The following is a 26557-nucleotide window of genomic DNA, read 5'->3' as shown; positions in this document are numbered from 1 at the left end:
TTAACTATAAATATTCCCTGCCTTTAAGGAAATTACCATTTGGTTAAGGGGATAAGATGATCACGGAAGAAAGAACTAAGAGTTAAATTACAGAGCTCATACTAACAGCAACAGGAGTTCCAGAAAGAGAAGTCTGGAGCAGCAGGAAATGCTTCAAGGGAGAGAGGCAATACAAATAAGAGTCTTCTGGGACCAGGAGGGTTTAAACAACACGGCAGAGAGGTGAAGAGAGGGCATTTCAGACCCATGTACTGATGTGGCATGAGCAAAGGCCCAGAGGCAGAATGAACTGGGCACATGAGGGGAGGCAAGTCAGCTGAACAGAAGGTGGGTATAACGAGTAGGGAAGACATGGGATGGGGGGACAAAGCCTGCATGTGAAAGGCACTAAACACCAGTAAAGAAGTCAGATCTAGGCCGGGTGCAGTGGCTCACACCTGTAGTCCCAGCACTTTGGGAGGCGGAGGCAGGCAGATGGCTCTGAGCCCAGGAGTTCCAGACCAGCCTGGGCAACATGGCAAAACCCCATCTCTACCAAAAGTACAAAAAATTAGCCGGGCGTGGTGGCGCACTCCTGTACTCCCAGTTACTCAGGAAGTTGAGGTGGGAGGATCACTTGAGCCTGAGAGGTAACGGCTGCAGTGAGCTGTGATCATGCCCCTGAACCCGAGCCTGGGCCACAGAGTGAGACCATGTAAAAAAATAAAAAAGAGAAGTCTGGGCTCAGTACAGAGGACATGAGGAACTTCCAAAGGAGCCTGAGCAGGTAGAGAAGAAAGCAAGCCTAGATCTGTCAATTCCTGCCTGAATAACCATGGGTAAGTTATTTCTCCTCCATGACCTTAGTCCACTTAGCTAGGCCCAGTGGGGAGGAAGAAGCTAAGGTTACAACAATGAGAAAGGAGAAAAGGGAGTTTGGCAGGGAAGCGCCAGCATCAGTTGACTGTACCATTATAAAGCTTGGTATTCTCCAAGGGACATTTCCCCCCAAATCTGCATCTGTTGTCTCGTAATAGAAGTCCAAAGACATGCTGACCTTAATTCAGGAATTTATGGACCATCAGGCCTCATGGGACTGCATTTATTCTGTACCTGAGGAGGCTTGACCTTGAAGGGGAGGTGCTTGGTCCAGGGACCAGGATGGTGTCTACATGCAGTTTCAAAGATAAGCTTTCAGGCCAGGTGCAGTGGCTCACACCTGTAATCCCAGGACTTTGGGAGGCCAAGGTGGGCAGATCACTTTGAGGCCAGGAGTTCAAGACCAGCCTGGCCAAAATGGTGAAACCCAGTCTCTACTAAAAGTACAAAAATTAGCCGGGTGCAGTGGCGAACGCCTATAATCCCAGCTACTCAGGAGGCTGAGGCAGGAGAATCACTTGAACCTGGGAGGCAGAAGTTACAGTGAGCCAACATTGTGCCACTGTACTCCAGCTTGGGCGACAAAGTGAGACTCTGTCTCAAAAAACAAAAAAAAACAAAGATAAATTATCAAAGTGGGTCTTTAAAGCACATTACACTGTCTTTTACTGATTAATAAGTAGACACTCTATGTAGGTACCTTTTGCTGTTGAGTTTCGCCTATTGCCTCCTGGCAGAAGGGAAGAAAACCTGTTGACACAGTAGCCACTCTTGGTGTAGGCACTGGTAGAACCCTGCGTGGAGAGAAAGTTACCATTCTCATTAGACCTCAAGGTCTCCTCGCCCTCTTGCTTCCTCATTCTGCAGGAATGTTACTGGACCAAAGATGACTCTCAACAAATCCTTCCTGCAGGACAGTGTTTCAAGCTCCACTCCAGGCACAGCTGTTGTGGTGGATGAGGAAAATGGAGCAACAAACAATCCCTCCCACTACAGACTAGGCCTACTGGCATGGGGGCAGACAGTTACTCACCCTGGAGGCCACAATAAGAGCTCTTTTTCCAACAGGGCACACGACCACAATCCATTCCCGCCCCAAATCTGAAGGAACGTCAATTAACCACTCAGAAAGCATCAACTGGAAATGCAAAAAATAGTGTTAAAGATCAGCAAAGGTGTGCTACTTGAATGTCTACAATGTCAAGGCATTCATATCCTGTGTGTATATTAAAAACCCGAGTGAAAGAATGAGGGCAGAGAGTTGGACATGGTGGCTCACACCTGTAATCCCAACACTTTGGGAGGCTGCAGCAGGTGGATCACCTGAGGTCAGGAGTTCGAGACCAGCTTGGCCAACATAGTGAAATCCCGTCTCTACTAAAAAATACAAAAACTTAGCTGGGTGTGGTGGCAGGCACCTGTAATCCCAGCTACTAGGAAGGCTGAGGCAGGAGAATTGCTTGAACCCAGGAGGCAGAGGTTGCAGTGAGCAAAAATGGCACCATTGCACTCCAGCCAGGGCAACAAGAGCGAAACTCCGTCTCAAAAAAAAAAAGAATGAGGGCAGAAAAGGCTGACAGTGGCACCTCCATCCCATGTGCTCTAGGGAGTTGGTTGTGTCTCCTGCACAGCTGACAGGATGATGGGGGCCACTGACTGTGAATTTCGGCTTCTCTCCTCCATCTCCACCTGCACCCACACCATGCTTACTGCCTCACCTCCCGGGTCAGGGTGATGAACGCTCTTCCTTTCCTTACTTTGTCCATCTCCTCCTATCATCATTACTATTATGTTCCATGGTCACATCTCAGAGATGAATAAGATCCCTGACCTTGAGATGCTCTTCGACTAGACCAGCATTTCCCAAACTGATGCCCCAAATACAGTACTAAAGGATGTTAGGAAATCTGCCTTAAAAAACCAGACAACACCAAACCAAACCAACAAAAACAGTGATGTGGTGAAATTAATTTGGGAAGACAAACTCTTCCACTCAGTCTCTTCCATCTGTAAAGACTTTGTCCCATGGGCCAGGCGCGGTGGCTCACACCTGTAGTCCCAGCACTTTGGGAGGCCGAGGTGGGCGAATCATGAGGTCAAGAGATCGAGACCATTCTGGCCAACATGGTGAAACCCCGTCTCTACCCAAAATACAAAAATTAGCTGGGCGTGTTGGCGGGCACCTGTAATCCTAGCTACTCAGGTAGCTGAGGCAGGAGAATAGTTTGAACCCAGGAGGCGGAGGTTGCAGTGAGCCAAGTTCATGCCACTGCACTCCAGCCTGGCAACAGCGCGAGACTTCATCCCAAAAAGAAAAAAAAAAGACTTTGTCCCATCAATTAATCCCTCCCATTGAATCTTTCATTTCTCCTTCCCTTTAGACACTCACTCCCAGTCTTAAAAAAAAAAACTTTTTGTGGCCGGGCGCAGTGGCTCACGCCTATAATCCCAGAACTTTGAGAGGCCAAGGAGGGCAGATCACGAGGCCAAGAGATCAAGACCATCCTGGCCAACAGGGTGAAACCCCGTCTCTACTGAAAATACAAAAATTAGCTGGGCGTGGTGACGTGCACCTGTAGTCCTAGCTACTCAGGAGGTTGAGGCAAGAGAATCACTTGAAGCTGGGAGATGGAGGTTGCAGTGAGCCGAGATCGCACCACTGCACTACAGTGCGAGACTCTGTCTCAAAAAAAAACTTTTTGTCACTCAGCATTTCTGCTGAGCTACTCCACTTTCTCCTAGTTTAAAACTACCTAATACTTCTTGATGCTGCCTTCCTGCTCACTCTGACAGTCACAGTCCAGATTTGCTACCCACAGTCCTACTGAAGGCCCTCAGTGACCTCTTCCCATACCTCTTCCTTTTGTTTTTTTTTTTTTTTTTGAATTGGCGTCTCACTCTGTCACCCTAAGCTGGAGTGCTGTGGCACAATCTCACTTCACTGCAACCTCCACCTCCCGGGTTCAAGCGATCCTCCCATCTCAGCCTCCCTAGTAGCCGGGACTACAGGCACACGCTGTAGACTCCGTCTCAAAAAAAAATGAGCCCGGCTCATTTTTGTATTTTTAGTAGAGACAGAGTTTTACCATTTTGGCCAGGCTGGTCTCGAACTCCTGACCTCAGGTGATCCACCCACCTCGGCCTCCCAAAGTGCTGGGATTACAGGTATGAGCCACCAAGCCTGGCCTCCCATACTTCTTCCTTATCCTTCCCACTCTACTCCTTGCCCTATATAATGCTACCAGCCACATCTTTCTTCTTGACACACGTTCTCTTGGCCCCATGACATAGCACTACTCTGTTTTTCCCTCTAAACATTCCTCCACACACTCCCCCAAAATATGTAATCTTCAGGGGGCTGTTTTAGGTCCCCCTTTTCTCTTAGATGCTGTCCCCATTAGGGGTGGATCTCATCTATTTCTATAGCTTCACTTGTTACTTCTAAGAGGATGCCTCCTAATGCTCTTTCATCTCCAGACTTCTTTCCTCCACACCCACCTATATTGCCAGATGTCTGTTTGGTATCTCTTTCTCTGTTTGTCTCCTCTGCACCTAAAACTCAGTATATCCAAAATGGAATTAACTACCTTCTGTTGCCTAAGTACTTCCACCCCTGAAACACCTACCCTTCCCTTCTGTATCTCATAACCTTGTTAATGGCATCACCACTCTGTTACTGAATCTTAGATTTTAAGCATAATCTAGACAAATTAGACTACATCAAAATTTAAAAATTCTGTGCTGCCAACAATATCACCAAGAAGACAAAAAGACAACCCACAGAATGAAAGAAAATATGTGCAAATCATGTATCTGATAAGGAACTTGTATCTAGAATATATTAAAAACTCTTATAGTTCAATAATAAAAAGATAAATACTCAATTAAAAAATGAGGCAGGCAGATCACGAGGTCAGGAGATCAAGACCATCCTGGCTAACACGGCGAAACCCCATCTCTACTGAAAATACAAAAACAAATTAGCCAGGCGTGGTGGCGGGTGCCTGTAGTCCCAGCTGCTTGGGAGGCTGAGGCAGGAGAATGGCGTGAACCCAGGAGGCGGAGCTTGCAGTGAGCCGAGATCGCGCCACTGCATCCAGCCTGGGTGACACAGCGAGACTCCGTCTAAAAAGAAGAAGAAAAAAAAAAAAGGGCAAAGGGCAAAGGATTTGAATAGACATTTCTCCAAAGAAGATATACAAATAACCAACACGCACAAGAAAACATGTTTAACATCAGGCCAGCGCAGTGGCTCACGCCTGTAATCCCAGCACTTTGGGAGGTTGAGGTGGGCAGATCACAAGGTTGGGAGTTCAAGACCAGCCTGGACAATATGGTGAAACCCCATTTCTACTAAAAATACAAAACTTAGCCGGATGTGGTGGCAGGGGACTGTAGTCCCAGCTACTTGGGAGGCTGACACAGGAGAATTACTTGAACCCAGGAGGCAGAGGTTGCAGTGAGCTGAGATCGTGCCATGGCACTTCAGCCTGGGCAAGAGAGCGAGACTCCATCTCAAAAAAAAAAAAAAAAAAAAAAAAAGATGTTTAACATCATTAGTCACTAGGGAAATACAAATCAAAACCACAAGACACCACTTCACACCCACTAAGATGGCTATACTTTAAAGGATGGACAATAACAAGTGTTGGCAAAGCTGTGGAGAAATTGGAATACTTACATGTTGCTGGTGGGAATGTAAAGTAGTGGAGTCACTTTGGAGAACAGTCTAGCACTTCCTCAAAAGGTTAAACAGAGTTATCATATATAGACCCAGGAATTCCACTTCCAGATATATACACAAGAGAAATGAAAACATATGCTCACACAAAAACTTGTAGTACATGAATGTTAATAAGGGCATTATTTGGCCAAGTGCAGTAGCTCACACCTCTAATCCCAGCACTTTGGGAGGCCAAGGTGGGTGGATCAGCTCAGGTCACAAGTTTGAGACCAGCCTGGTCAACATGGTGAAACCCGCGTCTCTACTAAAAGTATAAAAAGTAGCTGGGTGTGATGGCGCACACCTGTAATCCCAGCTACGAGGGAGGCTGAGGCAAGAGGATCACTTGAACTCAGGACATGGAGGCTGCAGTGAGCCAAGAACATGCCACTGTACTCCAGCCTGGATGACAGAGTGAGACTCTACCTCAAAAAAATAAATAAATAAAATAAATTTAAAAATCAAATAAAAATGGCATTATTCATAACAGCCAAAAAGTGGGAGCATCTCAAATAGCCATAAACTGAAGAATGAATAAACGAAATGTAGTCTATCCATACAGTGGAATATTATTTGGTAATAAAAAGGAGTGAAGTACTGATACATGGTACAACATGATGAACCTTGGAAACCTCATGCTAAGTAAAAGAAGCCAGTAACAGAAGTCCACATATTATATGATTCCCTTTCTATGAAATGTCCAGAATAGGCACAGAAAGTAGATTAGTGATTAGGGGCTACAGGGAAGAATGGAGAGTGACACTAATTAGTATGGGGGTTTCTTTTGGGGATAAGGAAAATGTTCTAGAATTAAATAGTGGTGATGGTTGCACAGTCTTGTGACTACACTAGGGCACTGAGTCAGGTTTATTATAGTGATCTGCTGTTTCATGGCCTGAACTTCACCCTGGCTGGTCTGGGGTGGCTGGGCAGGCTCACTTTATTCAAAAACATTAAACTACACAATAAAAATAGGCAAATTGTATGGTATATGAATTATATCTCAATATAACTGTTTAAAAAATAGTCATAGCAGCTAATACTTGTGGGGCAGTTATGGGCTCTGGACTAGGTATTTAAGGTACATTAGCATTATTTCATTTAATCCTCCTACCAATCCTGTGTGATAAGTACTATTACTATCCCCTATTTTACAGATAAGAAACCAAAGACTTAGAGTGGTTAAAATATCTTGCTTAAGGTCAACACAGAGCCTAGCTTTGAGATCAGATCTATGTGACCTCAAAGCTTACATCCTTGACCACTTCTTATACTGCCTTTCATATCCAGTCCACTGCTAAGTTCTTCTATTCTATCTGGCAACATTTATTTTTTATTTATTTTATTTATTTTTTATAGAGATGGGATCTTCATATGCTGCCCAGGCTGGTCTCAAACTCCTGGCCTCAAGCAATCCTCCTGCCTTGGCCTCCCAAAGTGCTGGGATTACAAGTGTGAGATACTATACCTGGCCTCCCTGCATATATATATATACATATATATATATATATGTTTGTTTGTTTTGAGATGGACTATAGTTTTGTCACCCAGGCTGGAGTACAATGGCATGATCTCGGCTCACTGCAGCCTCCACTTCCCAGGTTCAAGTGATTTTCTGCCTCAGCCTCCCAAGTAGCTGGGATTACAGGCACCCACCACACTTGGCTAATTTTTGTATTTTTAATAGATGGGGTTTCACCACGTTGGCCGGGCTGGCCTCGAATTCCTGGTCTTAGCCTCCCAAAGTGCTGGGATTACAGGTGTGAGCCACTGTGCCCGGCCCCTACACATATTTTTGAGGCCTGTTACATCTCTTCTGCCATACTCCTTCCTCTAACTCTATGCCACTCCACCCTAACTGGACTGCAAACTGCTCCTGGGCACACCATATACTCCTTTCCCGCTTCTGGGCCTCGTGCTCAGCCTGTTTGTTCCCACTGCCTGGAATGCCCTAAAATGCACTGCACTTCTATATATTAATGTCCTACTTACCCTTCAAGGCTGCCTCTTCCTTCATGAACCCTTCTCTGATTTCACGCCCCCTCCTTCCTCCCTGGTTGGAATCTCACTTTTTTTTTTTTTTAGATGGAGTCTTGCTGTGTCACCCAGGCTGGAGTGCAGTGGCATGATCTCAGCTCACTGCACGCTCCGCCTCCCAGGTTCAAGCGATTTTCTGCCTCAGCTTCCCAAGTAGCTGGGACTACAGGCGCCTGCCACCACGCCCGGTTAACTTTTTTTTGTATTTTTAGTAGAGACAGGGTTTCACTGTGTTACTTTTTGATAGCACAAAACATCTTCTACACCTATTCTAGGAGTACAGGGGCTATTTCTGCTCCACATCTATCTTCCCATGTCATAGCATAGTTTAACACAGAGCAGGTCTCTCAATAACGCTTACTGAACAAAACTGAATTGTACTTTGTCACAGAGGATGTTATCTATACTGTATTTGGGGTAAAGAAACGGGCTGTGGGAGTGCATGCAAGAACCATATTCCATTGTTTTTTATTTAGAGATGGGGTCTCACCGGGCGCAGTGGCTGACGCTCTGTAATCCCAGCACTTTGGGAGGCTGAGGTGGGGTGGATCACCTGAGGTCAGGAGTTCGAGACCCACCTGGCCAACATGGTGAAACCCTGTCTCTAGGCCGGGCGCGGTGGCTCAAGCCTGTAATCCCAGCACTTTGGGAGGCCGAGGCGGGTGGATCACGAGGTCAGGAGATCGAGACCATCCTGGCTAACATGGTGAAACCCCGTCTCTACTAAAAATACAAAAAACTAGCCGGGCGTGGTGGCAGGCGCCTGTAGTCCCAGCTACTTGGAGGCTGAGGCAGGAGAATGGCATAAACCCGGGAGGCGGAGCTTGCAGTGAGCCGAGATCGCGCCACTGCACTCCAGCCTGGGTGACACAGCGAGACTCCGTCTCAAAAAAAAAAAAAAAAGAAACCCTGTCTCTACTAAAAATACAGAAAAGTAGCCGGGAGTGGTGGCAGGCATCTGTAATCCCAGCTACTCAGGAGGCTGAGGCAGGAGAACTGCTTGAACCCAGGAGGCAGAGGCTGTAGTGAGCCAAGATTGCACCACTGCACTCCAGCCTGGGCAACAAGAGTGAAACTCCATCTCGGAAAAAAAAAAAAAAAGAGATGGGGATCTCACTATGTTAGCCAGGTTGGTCTTGAACTCCTGGCTTCAAGTAATCCTCCCACCTTGGCCCCCCAAAGTGTTGAGATTACAGGTATGAGCCACCACACTCAGGCCCAGGCAGGGGAGAATTCTGAGATGACAAGATGGTTCTAGACGCAAGTATATAATAGCAGGGTAGACCTCTCTCCCAACTTGGACCCATACCCTGCTTCCTGAAATACCTGAGCTGCCTGGAACACAAGAACAGTCTCTCCCCATGCTTCTTTCCCTATGGTACCACAGCCATGTTGGTTTCCTCTCCGGATCTAAAAGGGCACTGAGTCAGGTTTATTATAGTGATCTGCTGTTTCATGGCCTGAACCTCACCTTGGCCAACTGGCTGGTCTGGGGTGGCTGGGCAGGCTCGCTTTATTCAAGAGCAGCTATACTTCCCACCTGCCACCGCCTGAGTGTGAAATTTCAAAACTGGCCTCATAGTACACTGCCTGGGAAAGATTCTACCACCCAGAGAAGTGGAAGGAGTCAGTGGTAGTCTGGGCAGGCCCCATCCAGAACAGTTGTGCAGTGACAACTAAAAAAAATGACAAGGACAAGGAGTCTGTTACTATATCAATAGCTCAGGGACTTTCTGCAGTGGGCTGGCAGCCTTTGGTAACAGCATAGACTAATAGTTCCCAAACCCCACCACCCACAGACTCCATCAGTGATTCCTAGTCAGTCCATAGCACAGTAAGCCATCTCTTCTTATCATCCCATACGCTCTATGTACATTGGCATGTTCTTTGCAGTTCCTATTCCTTTTCCCTGCCTCATTCTCCTCTCTTTATGACAGCATTTATTTCAGTGGGCTTTGACTGCATAGTAAAGGGAGTGAGATTAGTTGGGTCTAATCTTCTCTGGACCACTTACTTGATTAGCATAGCGTTTTGGTAACTTCTTGACAGTGTCAATGTCCATTTCTTCATCATCTTTCTTATCTTCTTCCTCACTCTCCATCCCTGTCCAGTCATCTTCAGCCAGTCTTCTGGCATGGTTCACATAATCCAGCCGCTTGCTGGAAGGAAAAAAAAGGCATAAGGACAGATCTTTTTTTTTTTTTTTTTTTTTTAGACAGGGTCTCACTCTGTTGCCCAGGCTGGAATGGTGCAATCTCAGCTCACTGCAGCCTCGACCTCCTGGGCTCAAGTGATCTTCCCACCTCAGCTTCCGGAGTAGGTGGGACTACAGGCACATACCACCACCCCTGGCTAATTTTTGTATTTTTTGTAGAGATGGGGTTTCACCATGTTGCCCAGGCTGGTCGCAAACTCCTGGCTTCAAGTGATCTGCCTACCTCAGCCTCCCAAAGTGCTGGGATTATTAGGCACAAGCCACCACGTCTGGCCAGGGCAGGTCTTTATGTCTTCTAGGAAGATGCCCTATAATGCGACACATTTAATTCGAAAGCTCCAAATTTGGGAGCAGCTTAGGGATTCTGGTGGAAGTAAGAAATGATGGAATCTCCTTTGCAAGGCTAAACCAGTGACTGCCCCCTCAAAATCCTAAATAGGGAAACCCCCTCTGAATACACTCAGTCTTCCTCAGAGTTTCCTAAGAATGCAAAATAAAATATCTAAAGAAATTTCCAAGGTTCACTAGCTGGAAAGGCTAATTTCACCCCTACCCCATCCCACCCCAGATGAGAGCTGACACCTTCCTGCCTAGCAGACAGCTCATCCAAAGACCCCAGGGACGGAAGAGAAGAGCCACTGAGATGTAGTGAGAAGTCTAAAGCAAGGACAGCTTCTGGAGATTTCTGCTTTATACACCTTTTTTGTTTTTAAAGAGAACTTTTTCTTTTGTAGGGACTGTAGGTGTATGCCACTGTGCCCAGCTTATACAGCTTTCTCAGAAGCCTGGTCTTTCTCCAGTTCCTGTCTAACTTTCAAAAAAGGCCACTTAGTTTACAATTTAATATATTTTATTTATTTGTTTCCCTTTATCATTATCTTGTTTTAAAACAACACATGCTAGAAAGTTTGGGAAACTGAATAGAAAAAAAAAGAACTTTTTGGAACCTAATTGTTTCAAAGTGATTTGGAAATACCACATAACCTCCCACACTTGATTTCTTCAATGCTAAGGCAGGAATTCCACCACTGAGGCAGTGAAACCAACACAGCTGGTTTCTCTTAAACACATACATGTTCATGCTCACTACAAAAAGGCGCACACCAGAGAGAACATATGAAAGCACAATGGTCTTTTATCTCGAGAATAAAAGAGCTGGTATATTTGTACATGTGTGAAAGAAAGTCTGCCTGTGGTTATTTCCTGAGCATTGTCTGTCATCACAAAAGAAGAAAACTGCCCAGACATCCATCAGGAAGGACTGGCTAGATGGCATTATGAAGTATCCATTCCATGGAATACCTGGCACCATGAAAAAGGAATGATGTGGTACTTTATGAACTGATATAGAATTTCTCCCCCAAAACACCACTAAATAAATGTGCAGAACAGTATATAGTATACTGCTACTTGTGTTTTAAAAAAAAAAAAAAGGCCAGGCGCAGTGGCTCCTGCCTGTAATCCCAGCCCTTTGGGAGGGTGAATTGGTCAGACCATTGAGCTTACGAGTTCAAAATTGGCTTAGGCAACATAGTGAAATTCTGTCTCTACCAAAAATACAAAAATTAGCTGGGTGTGGTGGCCTGTGCCAGTGGTCCCAGCTACTTGGGGGGCTGAGGTTGCAGTAAGCCAAGATCATGCCACAGTACTCAGCCTGGGTGACAGAGTTTAAAAGAAAAAAAAAAAAAAAAAGGCCAGGCACGGTGGCTCAAGCCTGTAATCCCAGCACTTTGGGAGGCCGAGACGGGCGGATCACGAGGTCAGGAGATCGAGACCATCCTGGCTAACATGGTGAAACCCCATCTCTACTAAAAAATACAAAAAAACTAGCCGGGCGAGGTGGTGGGCGCCTGTAGTCCCAGCTACTTGGGAGGCTGAGGCAGGAGAATGGCGTAAACCCGGGAGGCGGAGCTTGCGTGAGTCGAGATCCGGCCACCGCACTCCAGCCTGGGTGACAGAGCGAGACTCCGTCTCAAAAAAAAAAAAAAAAAAGCTTTTATACATATATTACCACACACACTTGCTCATATATACATAGAATATCTTCAGAAGGGCCGGTCGTAGTGGCTCACATCTGAAATCCCAGCACTTTGGGAGGTCAAGGTGGGAGGATCAGTTGAGCCTAGGAGTTCAAGATCAGCCTGAGCAACAGAGGGAGACCCTATACCTACAAAATATTAAAAAATTAGCCAGGTGCTATGGAGTGTGCCTGTAGTCCCACCTACTTCAGAGGCTGAGGTGGGAGGATCACTTGAGCCTGGGAGGTTGAGGCTGCAGTGAGCCAGGATCTGCACACTCCAGCCTGAACAACGGAGTGACACCCTGTCTAATATATATATATATTTGGAAGGATACACAAGAAACTAATAATACAGGAGAGGAACTGGATAGCTATGGGACAGAAATGGGAAGAAGACTTCACCATATACTCTTCAATTCATTTATTTTATTTTTTTGAGAGAGAGTCTAGCTCTGTTGCCCAGGCTGGAGTGCAGTGGCGCGATCTTGGCTCACTACAACCTCCAGCTCCCGGGTTCAAGTGATTCTCCTGTCTCAGCCTCCTAAGTAGCTGGGACTATAGGCGTGCACCACCATGTCGGGCTAATTTTTGTATTTTTAGTAGAGACAGTTTTTTGCCATGTTGGTCAGGCTGGTCTCGAACTCCTGACCTCAGGTGATCCACCCGCCTCGGCCACCCAAAGTGCTGGGATTACAGGCGTGAGCCACTGTACCTGGCCTCTTCTGTATATTTTAAATTTTCAATCATATAAATGTATTACCTATTCAAAGATAACTACATTTTTAAAAATGGGGAGAGGAATGATCTGGAAATGTATTCTGCAAAGCCACCCAGAGCCACAGGGAACCAACCATCTCTGCCAAACACAACCAGTGATGCAACACTGGGCAAAATGCAGACTGTATGGAAACTATGCAGCTGTTAGTAGTTTCTTCTGATCCCTAATTCCTTAATTTATGACCCAGAAGAGGCCCATGCTGCACTGAGAATATAAGAATCGGCCCCACCTTCAGAGCAGCTCAGCCTTAAACACTCTTATCCTGCCCTATTTCCCTGTTTGCCCATCTTGGCACTTAGAATTAAGTGTATGGAAGACATTTCCTCAGATTCTCTTAGAAATTATTTGTCTTGAACTCCCAAGAGTGCCACAGAAACATATGGGTTGACGGCAGATGGGAAGACCACACCAATACCAGCATTCAGAGTACAGAAGCCAAACACAAGCATCCCAGGAAATGTGGGGAGTGAAAGTCTGGGCGTGGCTTTCACAAGTTCCTAAACCACAGAGCTCAGTACAGCTGCCAGGAAAAAAAAGAAAAACTTAACCAAATAATTGAGCTTTCGGTTTAAAAGTTTGGTCTCTCCCTACTTCCTCATCTCCTAAACTCTGGGTATAAAAAAAACCTATTGGCCGGGCGCGGTGGCTCACGCCTGTAATCCCAGCACTTTGGGAGGCCGAGAAGGGCGGATCACGAGGTCAGGAGATGGACACCATCCTGGCTAAACCCCGTCTCTACTAAAAAATACAAAAAATTAGCCGGGCGTGGTGGCAGGCGCCTGTAGTGCCAGCTACTCGGGAGGCTGAGGCAGGAGAATGGCGTGAACCCGGAGGCAGAGCTCGCCGTGAGCGGAGATCGCGCCACTGCACTCCAGCCTGGGCGACAGAGCGAGACTCTGTCTCAAAAAAAAAAAAAAAGAAACCTAACTCTGCCAGGATTTACCCCTCCGAATCCCAATCTGTGGGCAAGAAGATCAGCCAGCCAACAAAAAGTCTACTTTGAAGGGGGACTCTGTAGAGACAAGCCTAGAGCCTTCGGAATGGTTCACAGCTCCTAGCCCAGAGAAAGAAGCCAAGGAGTTAAAGCTTCCTTACGATTTCTGCAGTTCCAGTAACCGCCGGCGGCGCTCACTCTGCTCCAAGGAACTGTACTTGGACTTGTACTGGGATAGGCGGGGGTGTGGGGCAGCTGTGCTGTTCAGATCTTGAGACACAGAAAAGCTACTAGCCAGGGCTTGACTCAACTCTTCCATCTTCCCTACAAGAAAAACGTAAGAAAATGGTTCATTCATTTCATATCATCTCCTGTATACAGGCAGTTATGCAGTTATGACATAATATGATGTCCACATTCCTGAAAAAACATTAACTTAATGCAAAATCACAATTGTTTCCATGAGAAAAAAGGAACTTAAAGGGTAAATTAGTCATATATTAGCAATAACATTATTTCCTTTTTTTCTTTTTTTTGAGACAGTGTCCTCTCTATCACCCAGGCTGGAGTGTAGTGGCGCAAGCATAGCTCACTGTTGCCTCAATCTACTGGGTGAAGCAATCCTCCTACCTCAGCTTCCCCAGTAACTGGGACCACAGGTGTACACCACCACACCCAGCCAATTTTATAATTTATCGGTACAGACAGGATCTCCCTATGTTGCCTAGCCTAGTCTTGAACTCTTGGGCTCAAGCAATCTTCCCTCTTCAGCCTCTCAAAGTGCTGGGATTATAGGTTTGAGTCACTGCGCCCCGCCTTTTCTGAGCAGTTCCTCTATAGTTTCCTGAATAGCCACCACTCATTAACCAATGTAACTCTCTATGCAGTTTATTCAACTGTTTAATTGAATTAATTTCTTTTTTTTTTTTTTTTTTTTTTTGAGACGGAGTCTCACGCTGTTGCCCAGGCTGGAGTGCAGTGGCGCGATCTCGGCTCACTGCAAGCTCCGCCTCCCGGGTTCCCGCCATTCTCCTGCCTCAGCCTCCTGAGTAGCTGGGACTACAGGCGCCCGCCACCGCGCCCGGCTAATTTTTTGTATTTTTAGTAGAGACGGGGTTTCACTGTGGTCTCGATCTCCTGACCTTGTGATCCGCCCGCCTCGGCCTCCCAAAGTGCTGGGATTACAGGCTTGAGCCACCGCGCCCGGCCAAATTAATTTCAATTAATTCACTTACTTTATTCAATTGTAAATTGAATTAATTTATTTAATTCTCAACTAAGTGTCAACTCATATTATGAAAATTTAGTTCCAGAGGAAACACTGGTTCTAGGGTCCCTGGAGGAAGACAAGAGGAGTCAAAAACCCCAAACTTGCTGGGCGCAGTGGCTCACGCCTATAATCCCAGCACTACTGGAGGCTGAGGTGGGTGGATCACGAGGTCAGGAATTTGAAACCAGCCTGACCAACATGGTGAAACCCCATCTCTACTAAAAATACAAAAATTGGGTGCCGGGCGCGGTGGCTCACGCCTGTAATCCCAGCACTTTGGGAGGCCGAGGCGGGCGGATCACAAGGTCAGGAGAGCGAGACCACGGTGAAACCCCGTCTCTACTAAAAATACAAAAAATTAGCCGGGCGCGGTTGTGGGCGCCTGTAGTCCCAGCTACTCGGGAGGCTGAGGCAGGAGAATGGCGTGAACCCGGGAGGCGGAGCTTGCAGTGAGCCGAGATCGCGCCACTGCACTCCAGCCTGGGCGACAGAGCGAGACTCCGTCTCAAAAAAAAAAAAAAAAAAAAAAAAAAAATTGGCCGGGCACGGTGGCTCAAGCCTGTAATCCCAGCACTTTGGGAGGCCGAGACGGGCAGATCACGAGGTCAGAAGATCGAGACCATCCTGGCTAACACGGTGAAACCCTGTCTCTACTAAAAAAATACAAAAAACTAGCCGGGCGAGGTGGCGGGCGCCTGTAGTCCCAGCTACTCAGGAGGCTGAGGCAGGAGAATGGCGTAAACCCAGGAGGTGGAGCTTGCAGTGAGCTGAGATCCGGCCACTGCGCTCCAGCCAGGGCGACAGAGCGAGACTCCGTCTCAAACAAACAAACAAACAAAAAAAACCAAAAATACAAAAATTAGCTGGACGTGGTGGCAGGCACCTGTAATCCCAGCTACTCGGGAGGCTGAGGTAGGAGATTCGCTTGAACCTGGGAGGCGGAGGTTTCAGTGAGCCGAGATCGTGCTACTGTACTCCACCGTGGGCGACAGAGCAAGACTTCAAAAGAAAAAAGAAACTCTAGCCAGGCATGGTGGCTCATGCCTGTAATTCCAGCACTTTGGGAGGCCAAGACAGGAGAATCACTTGAGGCCAGGAGTTCAAGACCAACCTGGACAATGTAGTGAGGCTATGTCTCTACTTTTTAAATAAAAAAGTAAAAAATTATTTTAAATTATATTTTATTTTTAAAAAATCTGGCTGTTACTTCCTCATAGTCTAGTTTTGTTTTGTTTTTAGGTGGGCAGAAAGAAGGTTTCAGGGTTACTTATGTGGGACTCACTTGGAAAAGAGCTAGGATGTGGAGGGCTGCTTAACAAGTAACACCAATGCGCCAGTAGTGTGAAGAACTTACATAAAGTACATTAGGGAAACAAGACAAGTAGATGTCATTTTGAAAACAGACTTCCCACTTCAGGTGGACCCTAAAGAATGGGAGTGGGGAGAAAGGTGAATTCACACTTTATTCACACTTCTGTGAGCCTTAGACTATAAGAAAACAGGAACATTTGGGAGAAATCTGACTCGCACTGCTGGGCTGGCCCAACCCTCTGGTTCTAGTGTAAACCAGAGGGCACCTCCAGTGCTTAACCTCCATCCCAGGCCAGGTCCAGTGCTCTCAGCACCAAAATCAACAGGTTCATTCCAGAGCCTCTACAGTGAAAAATACAACTCCATAGCCCTCTACTTGGCCAGTGAGTTACTTTCCATTGCCCAAGTGAAGTCAGATCTTTTTCTTCATTTGAAACATTAGATTTTGTTTAATTAATTAATTTTTTTGAGATGGAGTCTCGCTCTGTCGCCCAGGCTGAAGTGCAGTGGTACGATCTCGGCTCACTGCAAGCTCTGCCTCCCAGGTTCATGCCATTCTCCTGCCTCAGCCTCCCGAGTAGCTGGCACTACAGGCGCCTGCCACCACACAAGGCTAATTTTTTGTATTTTTAGTAGAGACAAGGTTTCACCGTGTTAGCCACGATGGTCTCGATCTTCTGATCTCGTGATCCGTCCGCCTTGGCCTCCCAAAGTGCTGGGATTACAGGCGTGAGCCACTGTGCCTGGTCGATTTTGTTTAATTTAAAAGGAACTTAAAAATTGTGGTTTGCCAGGTGCAGTTGTGCTTGCCTTTAGTCCCAGCTACTCTGGAGGCTGAGGCAGGAGGTACGCTTGAGCCCAGGAGTTTGAAGCCAACCTGAGCAATATAGCAAGACCCTGTCTGTAAAATGAAAAAAAAAAAAACTGTGGCTAAATTCACGTATCATGAAATTCGTCATCTTAACCATTTTTAGGTGTACAGTTCTGTAAACTTAAGTATGTTCAACACTGCTGTGCAGAACTCTCCAGAACTCTTTTTATCTTGAATAACTGAAACTCTATAACCTTTAAACATAAAAGAAATTTTTTTTTTTTTTTTTTTTTGAGACAGAGTTTCGCTCTTGTTACCCAGGCTGGAGTGCGACCCCACCATTTCAGCTAATTGCAAGTCCCGCCTCCTGGGTTCACGCCATTCTCCTGCCTCAGCCTCCCTGGTAGCTGGGATTACAGGCGTGCGCTGCCACGGCTGGCTAATTTTGTACTTTTTTTTTTTTTTCCAGTAGAGATGGGGTTTCTCCATGTTGGTCAGGCTGGTCTCGAACTCCTGACCTCAGGTGATCCGCCTGCCTAGGCCTCCGAAAGTGCTGGGATTACAGGCGTGAGACGCCGCGCCCCGCCATAAAAGGAACTTTTTAGTAGATAAGATTAGCCTATTATCAGTGTGAATTTAAGATGTGTCTTTTTTTTTTTTTTTTTTGAGACGCAGTCTTGGCTCTGTCGCCCAGGCTGGAGTGCAGCGGTGCGATCTCGGCTCACTGCAAGCTCCGCCTCCCGGGTTCACGCCATTCTCCTGCCTCAACCTCCTGAGTAGCTGGGACTACAAGCGCCCGCCACCACGCCCGGTTACTTTTGTTTTTGTATTTTTAGTAGAGGCGGGGTTTCACCGTGTTAGCAAGGATGCTCTCCATCTCCTGACCTCGTGATCCCGCCCGCCTCGGCCTCCAACAGTGCTGGGATTACAGGCGTGAACCACCACGCCCGGCATTTTTTTTTTTTTTTTTTTTTTTTTGAGATAGGGTCTCGCTCTGTTTCCCAGGCTGGACGGCAGTGGTGTGATCTCGCCTCACTGCAGCCTCCACCTCCTGGGTTCAAGTGATTCTCCTGCCTCAGCCTCCTGAGTAGCTGGGATTACAGGCGTGCACCACCATGCCCGGCTAATGTTTGTATTTTTAGTAGAGAAGGGGTTTCATCATGTTGGCCAGGCTGGTCTGAAACTCCTGACCTCAAGTGATCCGCCTGCTTCAGCCTCCCAAAGTGCTCGAATTACAAGCATGAGCCACTGCACCCGGCCTGAGGCATGTCTTAATATCTTTGCAGTGCAACCAGGGATTGCCATTCCTGAGTGACTGAGGCCTCATGATGAGTGCTTGGGATTCATATGGTATGTTATTCAAATCATCCATAATGGTATATATGCTATTGTCTCTACTTTTCTGTACTTTTGTGTAAATTTGAAATCTTTCATAATAAAAAAATTTTTAAAGTCATTATGTCTTCAGTTCATCACCAAAGTAATGACCAAATCCAAAGCACCTTTACTAGGCCTATCATGCACTATCTTGGTGTGGGCTCCCGCTCTGCCAAGAACCACACAACCTTTGAAGCTGATGTCCTGGATACTGGGGCGGTTCCTTTACCTTCCTTCAAGGCTGTTCTTGGCGAGCTCCTGCTGTTTCAACCCATTCCTTGGATGGTGCTGCCTCCAAGTGTTCGGACCTTAGCCCAAGGTGGTTTTATTCTCCACCATTATCCCCCGCCTCCAACTCCCTAAAGTACGACCCCACCAGGCCCCGCCCACGCTCCACCCTCCCTCCCTGTCTAGCCCCTTCCCCCATCCGTTCCCCCTCCTTCGCGTCTTCCCATCCGGCGCCCCCGCCTCGCGTTCCCTGGGTCCACATCCTGCCAGCCTCCGCGTTTCCCTACCCCTGCTACCGGGCTCCAACCCCGGGGACCCTATCTGCTCCATTCGGCCGTGCGCGCCGCCACCGCCCCGCACCGCCTTTTTCTAGGCATGGGGTCATCTAGGCCATGCGTGATTCACCCCTGCCCCACAAAAGTCCCTGAAGGGTCCTGGCCGGACAGTACGGAATAGAAGAACGGAAACTCTCCCAAAAGGAGTCCCCGGCCTGGCTCTACCCCTCCAGATGACGCCCCGGGAGGCCAGAGTGCGGGGCCGGCCACAGGGAGTAACAGCCCGGCACCGAGAGGCAACTCGGCAGCTGGCGGGGCCCGGGCTCGAACCCAGGGACTCACCCAAACCGAGGTGACCGTCGCACGCGCCGCTGCCGCCACCGGGACCGACCAATCACCTGCCCTGGGAGAGCTGGGCCCGCCCCCCCTAGCGGCTGCCGCACCGCTGGGCCCACAGGCCTCGAGCCCTGAGTTTCCGGCTCCTCCCTACTTTGCGAACGCTGGGAGTTCCGTTGCCTGCAGGCCGTTACTTCCGCCTTCAACGGCTGGCGCATTTCCCAACGGCTAGGGTGGGGGCCCTCCTGCATTTGCTTTGCACTGTCCGGGACCCTTCCTGCAAGATGACTTGACCAGGCCGAGGCCTCCCTCCTGAGCACAAGCTCTCGGGGCTCCTTTCGCCAATGGGAGGAGGCTGATCTTGTGGCCCGGCATTCAAGGCCCTGGGTCCTGCCGCCTCCCGCAGATGCTCCCGGGTCTTAGGGCTGCACCTGGAGTCCCCTTCCCCCTCCTGCGCCCGTCCTTTTAAACGGACAGTGCCAATTGCGTGGATTACTCCTCCTAACCCCTCACACCCAAGTTTCAGACACAGACCTTCGCTCCCCCACTTGCCCTTACAAAAGCAGAAACATATCCCGATTATTGCCTGTTTGCTGCTGTTGCCAGCTTCTTTCTCACTCGGCTGCGGGCTGAGTAATGGCAGGGACCTGGCTTGATTCCTACTTAAGTAGCCAGAGTCCAGCATAAGGGATGGTGCTCAGTAGACCCTGGGTGAAGGAATGATTGAATTGGTGCAAGAGATTAGGGGAAGCGGCAGAGATTTAGGAGATTCAGTCCTACCAGGGTGTAGCCTCTGCAAGTCGGGACAGCTGAGATTACAATTTTAAAACAATATTTATTGAATGCTTACATTCATCCACACCCTGCTTCACACCCATCATCTCATTTAATTTTTTTCCTTTTTTTTCTTTTTTAAGCCAGTAGATATTAACTCTCAATCATGACACGAAGAAGTAGACACACTGAAGCTCAGAGAGGTTAAGTAATTCGGCCAAAGTAACATAACTTTCAAGGAAAATGTTTGAATTTGCTGAATGTTTGATGTATAGAGAAGTTGACTACTAACCTATGACAGAAGCAAAGTATCCACCTTTGGCACATTTTTTAGTCCAGGGAATGCTAAGATGTGGACTTGTGTATTTCATGCACATTACACCATACATTCAGACTAAAAATAACAGGAAATTAGGCTGATGAAAGGCTACTACTAGACTGGTAAAAAGGGTGCTGGGGCCCTCGAAGGCCAATTTTTTTGGACCTGAGATTTTATCTAGGTGGCTCTTTCAGTGGCCAGGCTGAGCAAATCTGTCCACTAGGGTATTTATTTGGTGCATCCACGAATAAAAGCTCATGTCTGCCTGATTTATGAGACTGACAAAAAAAGAGAAGCCCAGGGCCTGACTTCACTAGGGAATTTTGACACACAGGATATTAGGTATTTTGTATCCAAACAACCATCCCTTACAACCACGGAGGTCACATCTAATGGTCAGGACTGCACAGAAGAGAACAAAGACCCTAAACGTTGGAGGAAAATAGACTGAGACTGAGAAAGAAGTTCCCAAATTCATGCATGGAGGTCCAGGAGAAAGGTTCTAGTTCCTCACTTAGCTGAATAACTTCCCGTATCACTGAAAAAACAAAACAAAACCAGGCCAGGCACAGTGGCTCACGCCTGTAATCCCAGCACTTTGAGAGGCCAAGGTGGAAGTAGCCCATGAGTTTGAGACCAGCCTGGGCAACATGACAAAATCCAGTCTCTACAAAAAAAAATTAGCTAGGTGTAGTGGTGTGAGTCATGATCCCAGCTACTTGGAAGGCTGAGGTGGGAGGATCACTTGAGCCCCAGCAGTCAAGGCTGCAGTGAGCTGTGATTCTGCCACTACACTCAGCCTGGAGACCCTGTCTCAAAACAAACAAAAACCAAAGCACCTGGCCCAGGGGTTCATTTAGAGCCAGTGGATGTTTCAGAAGGGGCTACCTCTGGAATCTCAGCTTCAGAATGTTGGCCACATACACACACTGTGCTTAACGGCTTTAAATCAATTAATTTAAGAAAAAAAAGCCTGACTACATGTATTTAAAAGGGCAACATTGGCCAGGTGTGGTGGCATATGCCTGTAATACCAGCACTTTGGGAGGCCAAGGCAGGCGAATCACCTGAGGTTAGGAGTTCGAGACCAGCCTGACCAACATGGAGAAACCCCGTCTCTACTAAAAATATAAAATTAGCCGGGCATGCTGGTGCATGCCTGTACTCAGCTACTCAGGAGGCTGAGGCAAGAGAATCGCTTGAACCCAGGAGGCAGAGGTTGTGGTGAGCCAAGATGGTGCCATTGCACTCCAGTCTGGGCAACAAGAGTGAAACTCGTCTCAGAAAAAAAAAAAGTAATTGCAGTTTTTGCCATTAAAATTAATGGCACCAACCTAATATAATCTTGCTAGATAGATGTGGATGTCTGCAGAAAGCTGTAAGTCTGGAGACTTTATAAAAATCAGAGATTAGCAAGTGTCGAAGTGATAAGGAGTCACACTAATAGAATTTTTCTTTGATGTAATCAGAAAAATTCAAAGAGGACAGAAGAGGGAAGAACCACTTTCTCACTCTATTATTCAATGACATTAAAGTGGAATCTGTGTATCCCTTAAAATCTTCTAGTTGCCCATGGGCAGGAGAATCCTTACCTAGAGAAGAGGAGGTTGAGAGCAGGAAGGTGTCCAGCCCAGAGAGGAAGTGGAGGGCGGTAAGATCACAGAGGCAGCTGGGACACAGGGGCAGGTAAGGGCCTGCAGGCCACAGTGGGGAGTTTGGATTTTACCTCCATTGCTGAAGAGGTTTTTTTTGGGGGGGGCTGCAGAGGGGCTTTATTTTTGTTTTTGAGACAGATCTTCCTCTGTCGCCCAGGCTGGACTGCAGTGGCATGATTTCTGCTCACTCCAACCTCCATCTCCCGGGTTCAAGCAATTCTGCCTCATCCTCCTGAGCAGCTGGGATTACAGGCATGCACCACCATGCCTGGCTAATTTTCATATTTTTAGTAGACATGGGATTTCACCATGTTGGCCAGGTTGGTCTCGAATTCCTGACCTCAGGTGATCCGCCCCCCTTGGCCTCCCAAAGTGCTGGGATTACAGGCATGAGCCACCATGCCTGTCCGCAGATGAGGGTTTTTAAATAGTTATGAGATAGCAGATTCCGGCTTTAGTGAGCTCTCACTGGCTGCTTGGTAGAGAACTGAATGTAGGCAACTAAGTGTGGAGGCCTGGAAGTCAGTGAGCAGACCTGGCATGAAAGTATGTTGGGGGATGTGATAGGAAGTAGCTGGATTAAGATATAATCTAGAAATAAAACCTGGACATTTTGTCACTCTTTTTATTGAGATGGAGTCTTACTCTGTTGCTCAGGCTAGAGTGCAATGGTGTGATCATAGCGCACTGCAGCCTCAATCACATGGGCTCAAGTGATCCTTCCACCTCAGTCTCTCAAGTAGCTGGAACTACAGCTGCATGCCACCACACCCAGCTAATTTATTTATTTATTTATTTATTTATTTGAGACGGAGTTTCACTCTTGTTGCCCAGGCTGGAGTGCAATGGCGCAATCTCAGCTCATTGCAACCTCCACCTCCTGGGTTCAAGCAGTTCTCCTGCCTCAGCCTCCTGAGTAGCTGAGATTACAGGCATAAACCACCATTACTGGCTAATTTTGTATTTTTTAATAGAGATGGGATTTCTCCACATTGGTCAGGCTGGTCTCAAACTCCTGACCTCAGGTGATCTGCCCACCTTGGCCTCCCAAAGTGCTGGGATTATAGGCCGGAGCCACCAGGCCCGGTCTAATTTATTTTTTTAGAGACGAGGTTTAGCTATGTTGCCCAGGCTGGTTTTGAACTCCTGGGCTCAAGAGATCTTCCTGCCTTGGCTTCTCAAAGTGTTGGGATTACAGGTGTAAGCCCCATGCCTGGCCAGTTTATTACTCAAAAAATAGGGGAAATTAGCAAGAATTATACATGCGTCCTAGTCTAGTCCCCAGCCAAGACTTTCCCCTTGAGGTTTATTAGATCTGAGAGAAAATAGGAAAGGGAACAACTTCCTCCCTAACTCGATGCTGTTAAAGGCCAAGGCCATGCACTGTCTCAGTCATCCTGAGGACCAGTGCTTCTCATTGGCCGCTTGGAGACACCTTGTAGGACAGTAAAGTCAGTTATGGGCCGGGCGCGGTGGCTCACACCTGTAATCCCAGCACTTTGGGAGGCCGAGGCGGGCGGATCATGAGGTCAGGAGATGGAGACCATCCTGGCTAACATGGTGAAACACCGTCTCTACTAAAAAATACAAAAAATTAGCTGGGTGTGGTGGCAGGCGCCTGTAGTCCCAACTACTCAGGAGGCTGAGGCAGGAGAATGGCGTGAACCTGGGAGGTGGAGCCTGCAGTGAGCTGAGATTGCACCACTGCACTACAGCCTGGGCGACAGAGCGAGACTCCGTCTCAAAAAAAAAAAAGTCAGTTATGGCTGGTCGCGGTGGCTCACACCTGTAATTCCAGCACTTTTGGAGGCTAAGGCAGGTGGATCACGAAGTCAGCAGTTTGAGACCAGCCTGGCCAATATGGTGAAACCCCGTCTCTACTAAAAATAGAAAAATTAGCCAGGCATGGTGGCAGGCGCCTGTAATCCCTGCTACTCGGGAGGCTGGGGCAGAAGAATCACTTGACCCAGGAGGCAGAGTTTGCAGTGAGCCAAGATTGTGCCACTGCACTCCAGCCTGGGCAACAGAATGAGACTCCATCTCAAAAAAAAAAAGAAGAAGCCAATTATGCTAGGAGGAAGAAGCAGACGTGAAAGGGTGGCAAAGTCAGGCAACAAAGGGAGTCACAGGAGCCAGGCTGCAGAAACTATAGCCACACGGGACCCTAAAGCTCAAGGGAGCCAAACCTCTTCCCTACTCCCACCGCACCCCACCCCACCCCCATTCCAAGGTCCCTGAGCCAGTCCTGGGTGAGAGGAATCATGAAAGTGGTTAAGGGTTAAGGTCTTGGGCCCTGGAGCTAGATGGCCTAGATCCAAATCCAGACTCAGTTACCTGCTGGCACGGTTGCCTGGGTTTGTTATTTCACCCTCTGTGCTCAGTTACCCTCTCTGTAAAATGTGGTTAACAACAGCACCTAGCTCATAAGGTTGTTACAGCGTTCATTGAGCTAATCTAGGTGAGGTGATTAGACTAGTACCTGGCACAGAGTAAGTCTTTAAAAATGCTGTTTTGTTAGTCTTTAACTTGTTATAAAATAACCTCTCCATGACTGATTTACTTGTATCTACAATAAATAAATTGACGCCTACTTAGGTGAGCCCAAGAGAATCTCTTCCCTGCAGACAAAAGTGCTTGCCCAGACTTGAGGGGAAATAGTTTGCCGGGTTAGGTACAGGCAGAGGGTGAGGATTTTAATCCAGACTTTCAGCCCTTATGGACTCCAAAATCCCTGATTTTTTTTTTTTTTTTTTTTTTTGAGACGGAGTCTCGCTCTGTCGCCCAGGCTGGAGTGCAGTGGCGCGATCTCGGCTCACTACAAGCTCCGCCTCCCGGGTTCACGCCATTCTCCTGCCTCAGCCTCCCGAGTAGCTGGGACTACAGGCGCCCACAACCGCGCCCGGCTAATTTTTTGTATTTTTAGTAGAGACGGGGTTTCACTGTGGTCTCGATCTCCTGACCTTGTGATCCGCCCGCCTCGGCCTCCCAAAGTGCTGGGATTACAGGCGTGAGCCACCGCGCCCGGCAATTTTTTTTTTTTTTTTTTTAGACGGAGTTTTGGTCTTGTTGCCAAGGCTGGAGTGCAGTGGCACGATCTCAGCTCACTGCAACCTCTGCCTCCGGGGTTCAAGTGATTCTCTTGCCTCAGCCTCCTGAGTAGCTGGGATTACAGGCGCACGTGCTACCACGCCTGGCTAATTTTTTGTATTTTTAGTAGAGATGGGGTTTCATCATGTTGGCCAGGCTAGTCTCAAACTCCTGACCTCACGTGATCCATCGCCTTGGCCTCCCAAAGTGCTAGGATTACAGGCGTAAGCCACTGCGCCTGACTTTTTTTTTTTTTTTTTTTTTTTGAGACAGGGTCTCACTCTGTCACCCAGGCTGGAGTGCAGCAATGTGATCTTGGCTCACTGTAACCTCCACCTCCCAGGCTCAAGCAGTCCCCCGATACCAGCCTTCCAAGTAGCTGGGACTACAGGTGCTTGCCCCCACACCCAGCTGATTTTATTTTATTTTATTTTTTTAGAGACGGACTCTTGCTCTGTTGCCCAGGCTGGAGTGCAGTGGCATGATCTTAGCTCACTGCAACCTCCGCCTCCCGGGTTCTAGCAATTCTCCTGCCTCAGGCTCCCGAGTAGGTGGGATTACAGGTGCACACCGCCACGCCTGGCCAATTTTTTGTATTTTAGTAGAGACAGGGTTTCACTGTGTTGCCCAGGCTGGTCTCAAACTCCTGAGCTCAGGCAATCCACCAGCCTCAGCCTCCCAAAGCGCTAGGATTACAGCACTTAGAGCGTTTACAGCACTTTCAGCCACTGCGCCTGGCCTGATTTTAGTATTTTTAGTAGGGATGGGGTTTCGCCATGTTGCCTAGGCTGGTCTTAAACTCTTGACTCAAGCAATCCACCCACCTTGGCTTCCCAAAGTGCTGGGATTATAGGCATAAACCTGGCCAAAATCCCTGATTTTTATCCCATGGACCCATGGAATGTTACCTGCCCTGTAATTTTTTTTTTTTTTTTTTTTTTTTTTTTGGGAGACAGGGTCTTCCTGTGTTCCCCAGGCTAGAGTGCAGTGTTGAGATCACAGCTCGCAGCAGCTTCTACCTCTTAGGCTCAAGTGATCCTCCCACCTCAGCCTCCCTGAGTAGCTGGGACCATAGGTGCATGCCACCAAGCCCAGTTACTTTTTTTTTTTTTTTTTTTTCCCTGTAAAGACAAAGTCTTGCTATGTTGCCTAGGCTGGTCTCAAACTCCTGGGCTCAATACTCCCACCTCAGCTTCCCAAAGTGCTGGGATTACAGGCGTAAACCACTGCACCTGGCCCCTGCCTTATATTTTAAGGGGTCTACTTTCACTCCTGATTTTCAGCTCATTTGCTGAATGAGTGAGTGATTTGGTTCATCTCTGCTGAGACTTTGCCCTTCCATGCAGGGAAACAGCCTGGCCCCAGGTAGGGGGGAAATGTCCTTTACAAACTGCCCAGGGGCTTCAAAGTTGGGACCCATTCTTGGATTTTTTTTGGGTTTTCTTTGAGATGAAGTTTTGCCCAGGCTGGAGTGCAATTGCCTGATCTCGACTCAGTGCAACCTCCACCTCCTGGGTTCGAACGATTCTCCTGTCTCAGCCTCCTGAGT

The 26557-nt window shown here is 47.7% G+C and overlaps 1 protein-coding gene across 3 annotated transcripts in view; it reads right to left on the bottom strand.

Moving 5' to 3' along the window:
* LOC105490985 (snurportin 1) overlaps positions 1 to 19336 on the bottom strand; it is a 29572-nt gene extending 10236 nt beyond the window's left edge. The window contains exons 1-6 of one of the 3 annotated variants that reach the window (XM_071100956.1): positions 19063 to 19166; positions 18564 to 18642; positions 13727 to 13889; positions 9633 to 9777; positions 1892 to 1996; positions 1559 to 1652 (exon numbers count right to left, since the gene is read on the bottom strand). In XM_071100956.1, coding sequence (XP_070957057.1) covers positions 1559 to 1652; positions 1892 to 1996; positions 9633 to 9777; positions 13727 to 13884 — 502 coding nt within the window. In that variant the 5' untranslated portion in view covers positions 13885 to 13889; positions 18564 to 18642; positions 19063 to 19166. The other 2 variants (XM_071100957.1, XM_071100955.1) reach the window with 2 other exon arrangements.
* Between the last annotated feature and the right edge of the window lie 7221 nt (positions 19337 to 26557).

The sequence above is a fragment of the Macaca nemestrina genome, chromosome 7, assembly GCF_043159975.1.
Source record: "Macaca nemestrina isolate mMacNem1 chromosome 7, mMacNem.hap1, whole genome shotgun sequence".
Taxonomy (NCBI): Eukaryota; Metazoa; Chordata; class Mammalia; order Primates; family Cercopithecidae; genus Macaca; species Macaca nemestrina.
The sequence above is the reverse complement of the archived record's forward strand: the minus strand, read 5'-3'. Positions and strand labels throughout refer to the sequence as shown.